The sequence below is a fragment of the Hippocampus guttulatus genome, chromosome 3, assembly GCF_054856545.1.
Source record: "Hippocampus guttulatus isolate MCC_2025c chromosome 3, RoL_Hgut_1.0, whole genome shotgun sequence".
In the NCBI taxonomy this organism is placed as follows: domain Eukaryota; kingdom Metazoa; phylum Chordata; class Actinopteri; order Syngnathiformes; family Syngnathidae; genus Hippocampus; species Hippocampus guttulatus.
The window spans coordinates 20,296,423-20,311,400 of record NC_141263.1 but is presented as its reverse complement, the minus strand read 5'-3'; the positions used below and the strand labels follow the sequence as shown (position 1 = coordinate 20,311,400).

General features: G+C 41.4%; 1 protein-coding gene across 3 annotated transcripts in view; it reads right to left on the bottom strand.

Moving 5' to 3' along the window:
• The window catches only part of unc13c (unc-13 homolog C (C. elegans)), a 110,819-nt gene that overhangs the window by 35,851 nt on the left and 59,990 nt on the right, over window positions 1-14,978 (bottom strand). For all 3 annotated transcript variants that reach the window (XM_086107360.1, XM_086107361.1, XM_086107359.1), the window contains 3 exons: window positions 14,110-14,238; window positions 6,724-6,857; window positions 3,748-3,833 (listed from right to left, as the gene is read on the bottom strand). In XM_086107360.1, coding sequence (XP_085963486.1) covers window positions 3,748-3,833; window positions 6,724-6,857; window positions 14,110-14,238 — 349 coding nt within the window. The remainder of the gene's footprint in view (window positions 1-3,747; window positions 3,834-6,723; window positions 6,858-14,109; window positions 14,239-14,978) is intronic.

The window sequence follows — 14,978 nt, the reverse complement described above, 5'->3', positions numbered from 1 at the left end:
CTTTGAGTGAACTGTACCTCTCCTTCCATTCATTGGCACCGCAGCCCAGAGCCTTGAAATAGAAGGGAGAATCCAAGGGAAATGAAACGAGGCCAGCGGGAGCGGTGCAATAAAACGCGGCAGGGTTGCGTGACTTCTTCCGAGTGAGTCATTGGCGTCATTTTTAGAAAAGCTTTCAATGATTCATATCCAACAAATTCAACCGGGATTGTAAGCGACAAGTGACTTTTTTTGTGTGTTCAACAATTAAAACAGCTACCGAAGGTCCTTGCTTTAACTTGATTGATTTATTGGATTGTGCCGCGTATCCCATGAGCAGAGCGGGTACCTAATGAAGCGTCCGGTCAGCACGATGTTCTGAGGCCCATCAATGCATATCTTTCGCTCGTGAAGGTCAGTCGGTGTATATTCCTACCGCTTATGTAAATCCATTCTCATGAGGTCTTCTCTCGCCGCAACACGGCGAACCAACCGCCTGTTTGTGCATGTTTGAATGTTGAACAAAGACAAGAGAAGGACAAGCCGCAGTATGTTCTTTTCTTGCCCTCACACGTCATCCTCTTTAGCGATATTTTTCATTGCTCTTGTATTAAAATGATTGATGCAAGTACAGAAAGTAATGTTAGCCACACACTGATTCTAAAAATGAGAGTTTGTCTCTGTCAAAATGTGAACCGCATGATGAGGACGACTGTTTCAACGCCAGCCCTAACTGAACCAGCACATTTATTGGTCGAGTCAAGGATCAAACACCTGAATTTTTCCGTTAAGCTCCTCGTTAGAGAACAGCAACTTGTGCAATAAGTATTGAAACATTTAACAGTTGGACATGTGCATTCAAATACTTAGACAAGGTCATGTTAAATTCACCTGGAAAGGTTTGAATGCATTTTGGCTCCTCCTGAAATTTCACCCAAAAGCCAACTATCCCAAACTTTTTGTGAGTCGTGTATGATAATATTTTTAGATTTGTTGAAGAAGAACATGACTTTTGTATGCTTGTGCTCATGATTTAGCTCAATTAGTTAGTTCCAGTGGGCTAGCAGCTGCAATGTCTTCCAAGACCTTGCTTAACTATGTTCTGTTCATTTGATCTGTACAATTTCTCCTCTTTCTTGTGAGAAAGCAAAAACCATCAAAGATGCTTCCCACTCCTGTCATCTCACTTTTCAGCCCACTTTTGTTGGAGAACAGTTCGCTTGCGGTATCGTCGAGCTGAATAATTGTGTTCCTCTCTATTGATTGGAAGACCAAGAATTGTCCCTTTTGTGGTAACGATGAAATAATTGACGGGTTCCTTCAGTGCGCAATACTTTCTGACGATACGGCATTCCCCGGTGACGAAAAACACGGCAATAAACTGATTTGCGCGGCCATGCCACACAGATGTGTCGGCCCTCTCAGTGACTGTTAATTACTGATTTTCAATTGATTGTTTAATTTGATGGCCTCGAGCAGGGGTTCCCAAAAATGTTCCTCGAGAGCCCCATCCTCCCCGTTTTTGATGCCTCCCTCCTTAAAAAGCCCGATCCTGATCCTGATCATTTGAATCAGTTGCGTTGGAGGTGGGAAATATGTAAAAAGGCTGGATGGGGGCTTTCGAGGAACATACTTGGACACCCCTGGCCAAGAGTGGACCCCCTGTACTGTACTTGGCATTCTAACCGTGTTTTTTAACGGGGTCATGACTAATCACCGCATGAAACACTATTTTATCCTGCTTCACAGTGTTTGTGGAAAACATTTAGCTGCATGCCTGTCAACAAACGCAAATGTTCTGTTTGTTGCTAAGCCTGTGATTGTGAAACAAGTTCTTTTGTGGCCCCGCCGATGGTTAAACAATGTTGACTATCCTGAGGGAGGAGTTGGCTCAGCATCCCTGGTGAGGATGTCTTTTTATCTGACGCAGCGATTCACTCGGGAGCCCTCTTTGTTTCAGCATCATTGATTTAAATCCTTTGTCCCGCTGAGCGGCCAAGGTTTTTGCGAGTGTTTGCGAATGTATTGAATGTTGATTCTTCAGGGTCTGCACAAGTTCACAAACGGTCTCAAAGATGGGTGCCAAAGATGGCCACAAACAGGTTTTCTCTTCTCACAAACAAATTTTGAACATGTTCGGCATGATAATTGATGTCACATTTTTGTCATGAAATACCGCTTGTGTATGAAATTAACAAGTGGCAGCTTCGTTATCTCTGTCGAGCTCAAAGGTGAGAGGTGTTGTTTGGCAACTCATTTCAAAACTTTGGAAATGACCGGAGGCATTTACAATCAGTTAATTTGTTCTGCGCGGATAGGAATAAAATGTGGCTTGAGGGAAGAATCCATTTTTATTGAAGCTATTGTTCCCAATGCCATTAGCCGTACTGGCAACAGCTGCACAGACATATTTTATGAGATGGTGACAGGCCCTCTACTTGATGCCAAATCAGTCACCGGGTGTTTCATCCTGATTAAGCAACAGAAACAAATGCCTTCCTGTAATCGATGCCTCCCATATTGTTTCAGAAAAAAAAAAAAAAAACTAAACAGGGGAGTAACTAGAAAATAAGCCCATTTCAACTTGTTGCGAGCCAGAACAGCAGCAACGAGAACAATTTTACCGAATGGGTTACAACTGACATCTTGCATGGGAGCGTCCAAACAATTGATACGCCTCTTTTTATTGGGGTGCGGGGGGATGACTTTCCACAGTAAAATCGTACAAAGCGCACATCCAAAAATAAGGCTGTCAAGTACCTGTGTACAAACGCATGAAAAAGCAGAAGGAAGTGCGCTCATTCATTATTTCACACCCTCTCCTTCTGTCTTTTTTCTGCCTCTCTTTGTCTTCTCTCGCCCACATTCATCTTCACACAGAGATGCTAATATTAGCATCATCTTTTTTTGTTGTTGTTTTTTTTTTTTACAGCCGCACTGCCACCAAGGACTTCTTAGCAGGAAGCAAAAGATGCATCAAAGCCCCGATTAAGTCACGCGCATGTGCTCGCACGCGTGCCCATTCATTTTTTTTTTTTCTGTGACGCAACATAGGCGCGCAAATAAACATGGCGGCATCCTTCAGGCTCACTTTCTTACATAATCTCGTCCTCCCCCTTCTGAGTGATTTCCATTCGGTGTCTGAGACCAGCTGCTCAGTGGTGCTATGTACATTATACTGTATATGTAAAATGGACCGCCTTTGTTAATGTCTGCGGCGTCTATAATGTGTGTGTGTGTGTGTGTGTGCGTGCGTGCGTGTGTGTGTTGTACGGCTGCAATTGGCACTTTGATTTGGTATCTGGTTGTCGTAGCAACGCAGGCCACTGTGGCACAGGGAAAGCAGCAGCAGCTACACGCTGTGGCTGTGAGGGCACAAACAATCCTCAGTGTTTGACTTTGACATCTCTGCCTATCATTACAAGAGGACCTTTCCTTTGACTTATCCTCTGACTTACAATTTGTCTATCTGATCACTTACAAATGTGCAAATGTGCTCCACCACATTCTTGGACCCAAAAAAAAAAAAAAAAAATCTCTTGTTGCCATTGTTAGGATTTGGATCATACCCACTGTCAGTTGATCTCAACTCGGATTGTGTGAATCAGTGTGTGAATGAGAGCAGCTGATGAGCTCTATTGTGACAGGCAACGAATGAAAGTGTTGGTGTCACCTTACACCTGATGAGCGCATGCCTTAATTAGTGCTCGGCGAACAACTGGATTTCGACTCAAATGTGAAGGAGCCCAAATGTGAGATGAAACTCACCTTCCATGGCATACTTCATGTCCAGGGCAAAGAGGTGCCATGTGATCTCGGCGCTAATCTTCCCCACGTTCAGCTCCTGAGGAAACCTGTCAAAAATGGAAATGGATTCCAGTCAAACTCATTTCCCTATAATGATATGTTCCGCTAGGTGGCCCGAGAAGAATCTTAATTATTTTGCAAGACGATACGATTGGCGAGACGCCCCATGTAACGAGAACAGCCAGAGGATGGCCCTTCACAGAGGTTTAAACATTTTTCATCTGCCAAATCAATCAGAGAATGACTATAATCTAGCATGGCTGTAGAGCAGTGGTGCTCAAATTTTTACACCAAGTACCATCCAAAACATTTAGCAGCAGTCCAAGTCCAACATTAAAATACTGTTCCGTAAGAGGTCTGAGTGTTGAAATGAATCAAACTTTTTATTCTTAAAAACAATATTTAGTATTATTTTAAGCAATGCAAGACATTATCATATTATACATTTTGAACAGTCACATTAGTTTCAAAGAGTGGTTCTCAATTTATACAGCATTATTTTACGATCTTGGAGCAAAATAGTGATTTTCAACGTATACACCGATTTGTTGCTTTACTGTTGTATATGTTAGTTGCTCCATGTAGAGCACTTTGTATGCAGCGGTGGCTGTTTGAAAGTGCTCTATAAATACAGTTGAGTTGAGTTGAGTATTGCATTTTCCACACAATAAGGCGCACCTAAAAGCATTCAATTTTCTCAAAAGCCGACGGTGTGCCAACATACTATCTTAAATGTTGTCTAAAGCACTTTGTTACAGCTGCAGCGGTTGTGAAAGCTCTATATAATTAAAGCTGTATAGTATTGCAATTAATTCCCTTTAAATGATGTCAAGTCTTGGATGAATATCTATGCACTGTAAAAAATCTAAGTAGAATAGTGCAAAGCATAGACAGAAAAATCACCCCTCAAAAACAACAATTATGTTGTAACCTTTCTTAAATACTTTTATTTCGGACCTGGGAAGTAACTCATGCGAATGAATATAAAAATAAGAAAAAAGAAAAAAAAACGGACAAAGTCAACACAAACTACGTATTTTGAAAATGTGGTTAAAATGGGTAGGAAAAATACAATAATTACGGGAAATGATATGAAAAGGTCTCTGCCAAACAATCAGCTCCTTGGAATGCTGTAGAGTGGTGGTCAGAAGTTGAATGTGACACATCAGTGGTTTAATTATCCGTATTCTCGGACAATGATGGGGAGGCATTAATAGATGAAGGGCTCTCTGGCATAAAGGAAGGTCAGCTCTTCTTACTGTTGATTTTTAATAGCCTCAAGTATTTTTTCCCCCAGCTGAAAGCACAATCACTCCGGTGTGTCGAATAAACACAAAGCGAGACGAGGAGGCGGATTTGTGATGTGAGCGGCGAATGAAGGAAATAAAAAACAAAACCCGAGAACAATCGTTCCTCCTGCTTCCACGTCGATCGTGCTTTATACCTTCAGCAAACAATAAAACGTAAATCTGTGTGGATGCATTCTACCTCAATGTGAAGTAAACAAGCTGTTTGCGGAATGGCTTTTTTACGTTAGGAACAATCTTGAAATCTTCGAATCTTTTGTGAGCATCGTTCGATATTTATGTTATATGTATCGTCGCAAAATGAACACTGGTCTTTTCATAATTTGACCCTGAAAACAAATGAACAGCTTTCTATTACTTGGCAATCAAGCCCACTTAAGATTTTACCCCCCCCCCCCCCCAAAAAAAAACAACAAAAAAAAAACAAGAAGCACAATGGTGGTCGTTTTGGTCCCGGAATTTTACCAGAGGAGGAAAAGTGGAGGAAATAGATATGATTATTGCAGAGCTATCATTAGACAATGTAGGAACGGGTAGGCAAGGAAGCTCAGGGCATAAACATTCATCATGAGCATCGTAAATCAGCAGGGCTCAAAATAAAAGAAAATGAGCTAAAAATATGAATGTATACAAAAGGACGAGAGGGGATGTAATACTGCAATGTGTAAGTGGGGCAGCAATAATTATCATTGGCTTTGGTGAATTCCCCATTTTTTTGTGGAATGTGCAACATATGCTCAGCAATCTCCTATTCAATCAATGCATTGTTAGGAAGCCATTCAATTAAGTTTCGACACCGATGGGAGGAATGGCCATACCACTAAATTGCCTTGGTTGATTCCGGGATAAAAATGACCCATCCGTCCACATTCTATCGTGCTTCTTCTCTTCAGAGTTGCGCGTGAGCTGGAGCCGATCACCGTTGCCTTTTGGCATGAAGTGAAATAACACCAGCCAACCGCAGGACCCGTACAGTATCATCAAACAACCATATCCATAGTCACATTGACATCTAGGAACAATTTAGACTAATCTTCAATGAACATGCCGGTTTTCATATTGTGGGAGGAACTTCCACTGTTTTTCTTGCACATTATGTTTTTTTACTTGTATAAATAATGATCATGTAAGTAATCGACACAATAGGCATTTGCCCCGCTTATTTTAACATTTGCTTAATCTGTTAATTATTTTGTAGATTCATTGGGAAAAAAATCCATCCCTTTATAACAAAAACAAAAAACAAAAACCAGGACAGTATCACATAAATGCACAAACAGAAATGTATTAAGATTCTGTGACTGTTTTGGTCTGTCACATATCACAAAAATAGAGATTTATTTTCCAAAGTAAAATTATTTTGAATCAACAAAAAGATAAGTCTGCTTATCATGAGGATAACCACTGATGAGAGATTGAAAATTCCAGGGATTTGGGCAATTTTAAATTAACTCTCAAAACCATTAATAGATAATCAAACATGATTAGTGATTAATTGTTTTAACTCTTCTTCATTTTGTTTCAGTTGCAAGACAATTAAAAAAAAATCATTTCTACACAGTCGACTAAAATAAACAATTTATTGATTTGTCTGACTGTACCTAATTAATGAGTGTTTTATAGTACATACTGGTTGATGACGGGCGTGTAGGCTGTCCGGTCCTCGTCGATGACCGACACCATGAGGGTGATGAGTTTTGGCCAAAAGTCCAGGTTCTTGATGGATGGTCCCTGCTCCTCACGTGGGATGTCCTGCTTCCGACTCTGTAGAGAAGGAATTCACGAAACGTTAGGCCACATCACTAAGTTGGATTATGAAAGGAATTTTTCATCAGGAATAACAAAAGTGATTTGTTAATAGGAAGCCTGAGTAAAAAAGATTTTGTCAAATACCAAAAACTCACAAATGTATTTACATTTGTTGGGGTGCAACAAATTGTATATTGAAGTTTGGATTTTTCGGTCGGGAACTGAAGCCGTTTCAGTTTTTCAGGCATGGCAGCAGAATCATTGACGCTGCATTTCTACATGTAAATTGATGACAATGACAAATAATATTTCCCAGACCCTCCCAAGAAGATACTTTTCTCCATTTGTTAATGCAAATCGTGGCCCTTTGGAAAACGGTGAATGTGCTTCAAATCTGTGGTTGAATTATTTAATGGGAATGATCTAACAACCTTTAGCGTATTGACTTTGGTGCAGCACACAGAGGAGGCGTTGTTAGTGAGGGAGCTTGCGAATTGAAATTACAACATGTATCCATCCATTCCTCAGCAACCAATAGCTGCCATCAATGATTAACGTTGTGTTTTAGGTGCTGAATCAAAAAGATTCCATCGCGTGTTTTGCAGTGCCGAGGAGGGCAAGAGAGTTTAATCTCGCCCCAACAAGGACGCAAATGATGATCGTGCTACACTCAAGTCTGAGTTGCCTCGATTTAATCACGTGGCTTTGGGACGGCTACAGTAATGAAAAGGGATTACGTCATGTGGATTGCAGCTTCCTCCGAATACTTCTCATTTGCGTTTTCGGCTTGATGTGTTGAAACGTGAAAAATGCTTTGTGGCTACAAAATATGCAAGGGCTTTTTGTGCTTCAGATTCCTAACTCACGAGACTTTGGAATTGCCCGTTTAGACTCTTTCCCAGCATTAACAAGCTGGAGACAAAAAAACAAGAGTATTTTAGTGTCGAGAAACTGAAGGAATGGAAAAGCAGTTCTTATTATGGTGAATTCATTTTTACTCGTACTGTATATATACAGTACATAGGTAGCCCTGCCGTCAAGTGTGCCGCAAGTATGTATTTGTGACCTGCCTGTGTTTAAAAAAAACAAACATTTGTAAGCAAGCAGTTAAATGTTTTTCTGTTCATTTTTGTGGCAATGTGTCCATTGCGTGCCCAGCAAAAACAGAGCCGCACACTAATTGGTGTAATTCGGTGGCCCATGTTCAAGTGATGCTTCCGCGAGTTAAAATACAAGTGATACTTTCATTTGTTTTCAGGAGGGGGGGGGGGGGCTTGCATTTCTTATCTTTTGACAGTAATGTTCTGCTCTTGGTCGTCTGGGTATTCAATGCCACACCCACATTAGCACACCCTGCAGTAGATGTGGGGATAGCATGAGCTGTGGCTGTTTTGCATTTGAAAACCAAACTGTTTGATTTGGTCCGGGCTGTAAAACTAAGGTAAGAAGTGCACTACAATTCTTCATCCTTGAGGTATTTTTGCAGAAACATGGCACAGAATGCTAATGAGACTCCTAGGAATTCTTTTCATTTGTGAAAACAAATCTGTATAAGTCTCATTTAAATTCATCCCGTTAAGGGACAACGGTTACTACAGTGGACAGCCTATCGTGTTATCAGGTTACACGGTTCCCTTAAAATGTTTTCCAAACTAACCAACTTGGGAAATTTCTGCATTTAAGCACGAAGACGACAAGTAATTGCAGCAATGGAAATTCATGGTTGAGGTTTGTGACTAAATTCATGTTCAGTTGGAAACATGAATATTGAAAAGCACATCCCTGCAGGGTTAAGTCAGTCATGGGAAATCCTCTCAGTACAAGTGCAAAAATGAAGGACGCATTTGAAGGTTGGCTCCATTGGCTGCATCACGCATATGTTCAAACTCCCTTTGCTCATTTGTATTCGTCTCAGGTCACTATAAGCACATTGTTGTATGCGATTAAGCAGCACGCTGCTGCTTGTGTATTTATTTATTTTTTATACAGTCACTGACCCACCAATGGGCTCTAATCTTACTTGCACAAAGAGGGGAAGACAGTACGGGAATATTGGATTGCACCTTAGAACCTCGACTTACTATGACTCGCTTGAGACAATAGCAGAAAGATTGATAGCAGCACATCACTCTCCCAGAAGCTAACGAGTGCTTTATATTTATTGGCTGTTGCTCTCGGCTCTCGATGTGTAGGCAACAGCATTTGCATGCAACTGGCTCTCCATGATACCGCCCCAATCAATTCTCACAACTCAGCTCCAAATTACAGAAGAGATACTGAGGAATGCTCTCTGGGAATGTGGTTGATTACTGAGAGACAGCACAGAAGTGTTTGAAGGGGAGCCAGCATAGCTGACATTAGAATGTCGCCAGTGTCCTGTGATTGGCTGGTGGCCAACCCAGGGTGTGATGCTATTTTGTTCTTGTGTGGCCAAGAAACTTTCTTCAGTTTGATTTTAACGTCTCAACTACTTCCTTTTCCGAGTGTCCACTCCATCTGGTGGTTAGTCTGTACTTTTTTGTTGTTGTTTTTTTTTTGTTAATGTCCTATATTTTCGATGTGCTCTATGTAGTCTGGTGATCCTGAGCGTGCCAAGATTTTGTATTTTCAATCAGCTCCCCATTGACTTTTTCTTCCAGTGTTTTTTTTGGGGGATGGGGGAGATTTTAAATAAAGTCCCTCCAACACCCACGCCGTTCCGCGTTTGAATGTTTTGGGATGCATTCTAGTTTGCCTGTGTTCCACATTCTCTTCTCCATAACCCCACCTTACAATTCCATTACCCCCCATAGTATGGGAACAGTGTGGGATTTTGATTAGTTTTTTTCGATTGACTGAAAAAAGTTGGGTTTCACATGAAAAGATATGAGACAATAAATCAACATTTCAGATCCCACTCTGAGGTATTTACATCTGGATTACATCAATATCAAATGTGTACATGAGCAAAAAGTAAATGAGGTGTGCCAGAAATTCAAAGTAAAAGTTTGCCCCTAAAGTAATCCCCCAGTAGCCTATTGCACTATCCCAGTCTTCTCTGTCATGCCTTCATGCACTCCGGGAAGGATTCATACGGGATATTCCACAGCTCTGCAGTCTTTAAAACAGGTCCCTTCATGACCATCTTGAGTTTTGGAAAGAGCAAAAAATTTCAAATGATGCCAGTTCAGGTGAGTACCTCAGCAAATTTTGTGGAGCCCCCGGTGTGCAAAAGGATAGGCCAGCATGCACGCAGGTGCAGTGAACAGAGACGAGTAGGTGGAGTAGTTTACAGTTTGAGATGGGACACGCTCTGCAGGTGACATTAAAAACCAATGCCGTGCCGAGTATTTTTCACAAGCCAGGTGTCAGAGCTCAGCTGATCTGTCCGTGGGAAGATCTGTGCTTCCTCTCAAATCTTTGCTCGCGGCGCAGGCGGCATCATTTCCAAAAAGTCTGTGCTAGTAAATTAAGCCGCTGAGTCACCGGACCAAAGCAGCAATCTTTTGATTATGAGTGCAAGGCAGCAAATTTTAATTGCAGAATTGTCCATGAATGTGTGGCTTGTAAACGAGCACCATGTTGCTGATTCACTCGTTCTCCAAAGTGTATTTTGTGGCATCAAAAGAGCATGTGATACTGCATCTTTCAGATCAAAAGGGGAATCTAACTGGCTCGACTTATTTGATAGTATTGGTAAATAAAAGCTGAATTGTTGATCCTGTTTTCGCCAGTCTAGAGAAAAAAATGAAACATTTCGTTACATAGGTCCAACATTTGTGAGGAGGGTGTCGTTCCTCTTCTTGCAAAAGTTCTGCAAGCTTCACAGTGGATGAGCCGCATTTGTTTTTTTCCCCCTTTACCATTTACCATGACTGATCTTTTACTGCGAGGACTGTAGAATTCGTTAAACTGAGGTTCCCCACACCAATTTCTCCCCCCACTCCCTCTAGTTATTTCATGCCCGGACGGAAGCGACAAGCTCGATTGTCATGTTACGCAAGATGTCCTGTTGTGTCAGGGCTACATCTCGGCCTGCCTTGTAACGAGACGGGGCTCTCAAATGAGTTGTAACCACGGCGACAGCGAGGGTAGCTCGTGTCTGTGACCACAATAATTTATGGTCACAGTGAGGTTAGCCTTGGGGCAAAATCTCCCCCCCCCCACCCCCTTCTTCTTCTGCATCGAGAGGCTGTCTACGTTGAAACAAGTGCAGAAGGAAGTAATTAGCAAACATGCCAATCTCGCCGGAGTGGTAATTGCCTGCAACACCTCTGGCTGTTTCAACAGAAGGAAAGCTTAATATTCTACTTTTGAGGCGGATTGCCTCCGATTGTAGCCTAAAACGGACATTATCTTCTGTGGTGTGGCAGTCATAAAATTCGGAAAGAGTTGCCTGATAATCCACCCAGACGTGGCCAATGAATGAGAACGCCTGGAAATCCTTAATGCAGCAGAGCTATGCTGTTTCCAGAGAGTCTGTTGCCTCGTTTAAGAGCCTCCAGCTGGTCCCAGCAATATTCATGAAGACTTTAAAAGGTGGTTATTTTTGCACATTGCATAAACACTGCCTGTTGCTTTGCCTTCGGCTCTTTGAAGACGTTTTATTGCAGATTGAGGGTGACAAATAATGTGATAACTGTGGCGTAAGAGAAAGGTTGCCATTTGTGGTAATAGGAGCTGTCAAATAAGAAGTCAAATTGAAGTATACATTAATTTCAGTTCATTATTACAGTGGAGCATCCATTCAGGACAGTCACAAATTTTGGGGGTCCCCCCTTTTTCTGGTTTTCTTGTGTGGCGTTTGCATGTTTGCCTTGTCGTTTTGTTGGTTTTTTATCTGGGTGTGCTTCTTTCAACATTCTGGAGTCTTCCCATTTTGGTCCTTTGAGGAATCCAAATTGCTCATCGACGTGAATGTTTTTTTGTTTGTTTGTTTTTGTTTTTGTACACTGTATGTGTGCCCTGCCATGGATTGCCAACCAGTCCAGGGTGGACCCTGCCTCTTGCTAAAGTCGGAGGGCACAGCCTGAATCATCATCATGATCATCAGCAAAATAATAATTCCTGCTTGGGCCCTCATAAAGCAAAGCACATCTGCGAAATTAATCCTTTAGCTGCTAACATAGGTGAAGTCTTGCACTGTTCAATTTTGGTGACGTCCAAATTGGACCACTTATCGGGTGTTCGATGGTGGCGGTATCACAGCCATCACTTTTTGGAGGTAAACCAGCCTAAGGGGCGATTAGTTATGTACAGATTGCCCCAAAGTGGACTGATATTATTGAAATTGGATGCCAGTTTCCTTTTCATTGGAAAAAAAATTGAATTGAATTGAAAAAATTGACCTTCTCGATGCTAAAGGTCCTTTAAGGATTAGTCATCTAATGAGTCTTTGCGACATATCCGCCGACCTACATCATCATATCTTAAAGTGGTACTGCAGGATTAATGGTGATTGCATGAGGGCGTCTTTACGAGCATACAGTGTGCTACTGTTACTATAACCCAAACAATCACGACCACGCAAGGGCGTTCATGCGTGTATCTAACCCAACAAATGCAATTACGTTACCACAAATATTGTTTGCAAACTATTGTCTGTTCATCAATGGTATGAATGATTTGTTTGCTTCAATCTGCATTCATAATTAGATGAGTGAATTATTGCTGTATCTGCAAATGCTTTGGCCACAAACAGATTTCTGCTCTTTAAGCAGTCGCCAGTTGTGCTCATTATTCTTTGCCCCTTTTTACAGACAAACCTTTAATTGAGAGGATGTGTTTTATCTGTATTACAGCTCCCAATTCCAGTGTTTCATTTTATCTCGAAATTACAATTATTTGTTATAATAATATACAGTGTACAGCATAATACAATGTTTGGCGAATAAATGGTACATAGCTTGGCCAGGCAGCGCTGGGTCCTGATGCGCTTTGAATAATAAATATCTGGAAGTACCGTAATTGTACGTGTGTATGTAAGTAATGTATTACTGTAATGTAAAATTCCTTTGAGGATCAACGCAGTGTCAACCTAATCTAATATGAGCAATTTCAGTGTTACTTTATTGCTTTCATTATAATGGTGTAATTTGTTAGTTTACCCTTGGCATTAAATAAATTAGAACGTACAGTTGTGTGTGGCTCAAGAGTGAATGAATCAATATTTGGGCAACATAAAATGTAATTGATGCCAGTAAAAAGGTATATCTTCTGAACATGCACTGCTTTCAAGGGTACATATTATGTAAATTGACTTCTTTGTAAACGCTTGCATACAAATAGCTTGTTCTCTGGAGTGCTTGCCCACCCGTGAAATTTGGCATGAGTTTCTTTTTTGGGGAACTGACGTCTTCAGAGAAAGCTGTTTGGATTGTGACGCTATTGTCATAATTACATTCATTCAAATATTACTTCCCTCTCACTGAGCTTCCGCACCCGCAATTTGGCAGCAACCTGTGCGAACCTGTGACATTCGGTTGGTCTTGGTTGTGGAAAGTTTGCACTCCCATAGGCACACCTTGAATATGAGTGTGCGGGTGAGTAGTGGTTCATTTGCTCACGACAGGATAGGCCACCGAAGCCAGCTGCTTTAAGCAGGGCTGTGATCTATATAAGTGTGCTGTGATATTTGATCCTTGGAGTATTTTAACCAAAGCCTGAAGCAGAAATACTATGAAGACACTGGGGAACAGTTTTACTCTGTCGGAAAATAGCACACTTCATTTAAATAAAACTTTCTGTTCATTCAAGCGTTTAAAAACCGAGGTTTGGAAAGTCTTCATACTGGCCTGAGTTTTCTCAGAATTAAAACAAAAAATTGTCACGTTGATTTATTGCAGCAATTTGTTGATTTGAGGAATAAAACAATATAGACTACAGAGCTCTTTTATGTGCAATATATCCATCCATTCTCGTTTGTGCTTGTCATCATTAGGGTCATGGATGAGCTGGGGCTCATCCCAGTTGACTTTGGGCAAGAGGCCGGACTGGTCCCCGGTCAGTTTCAGGACACGCAGACAAATGACCACTCTTGCCTATAGGCAACTTTGAGTCTTCAATGAGCCTATAACATTCATGTTGGGAGGGAGCCGGAGCACACGAAGAAAACCCATTGCCAGAATGGAGAGAACTCGCAAACTCCGTAAAGGAAGGCCGAGCTTCTATCTGAATCTCCGAATCTCGGAACTCTGAGGCAGAAGTGCCAGCCCCTGGGCCAACATGTTGCCCTCGTTTTCGTGAAATAAAGATAATCTATGTGCATGGCAACGTTGCCACAGCTTACCTGATCCAGCAGCTGATTGTACAGCTCGTGACAGTTATCAAAAATGTATTTGTACGTAGAATCCAGGCAAGCTTTCACACAGTCCTTAACCACCTGGCTCGCTCTGGGAGGACTCTGCAGCTCTTGGACCTATACGTGCACAAAAACACACACGCACACGCACACACCCATTAATGTAAGTGAAGAAACACACTCTTGTGAAGATCCAAGCCCTTTGCGAGAGGTAATTGAATTACCCGCATCTCTTGGCCGCCAATAGGGATAAACCAATCAAATCACTTGATGGTCAATACTGCATTGCGAGGACACATTTGACAAAAATTTGCTCAACTCGGGCCCTTTTGTCATCCATTTTACTGATACACCATTTACAATATTGCATCCAGTCTGTGAACACATACTGTACAACTGAATGTGTTTTCAAAGAAAGTTGCTCTTCCAACCCATTTAGATCAATTAGATAACAGGGCCTCTGTTGATCCGAAGAGGGAAGACATGAGTTTATCTTTGTGTTACAGCACATTTGTAGTTTTTGTAATCCCTTGATGGACTAGCGTTTTAAAATGTGTTCTGCTTGCTGTCTATGTATAATTCCCACAAATTATTCATGTTCTTTTCCGCTGGCCTTTTTAGTTGTTCTCTGTCAAACTGTTGATACAAATGCATTTGGACACCTCATTTTATTAGGATGCTGCTGAAAACCTGCTTCTGTGCTCGTGTTTTGGGGAGACCACACATTGATACCGAATGAACAGCGCTTTTTTGGCTGTCCTCTAAAAATAAAAACATCGCATTTTATGACAACAATAAAATCATTAAGTTCAGTTTGAGTTTGGTTCACGTGAGTGCCGTTGCAGTTTAAAGACTTA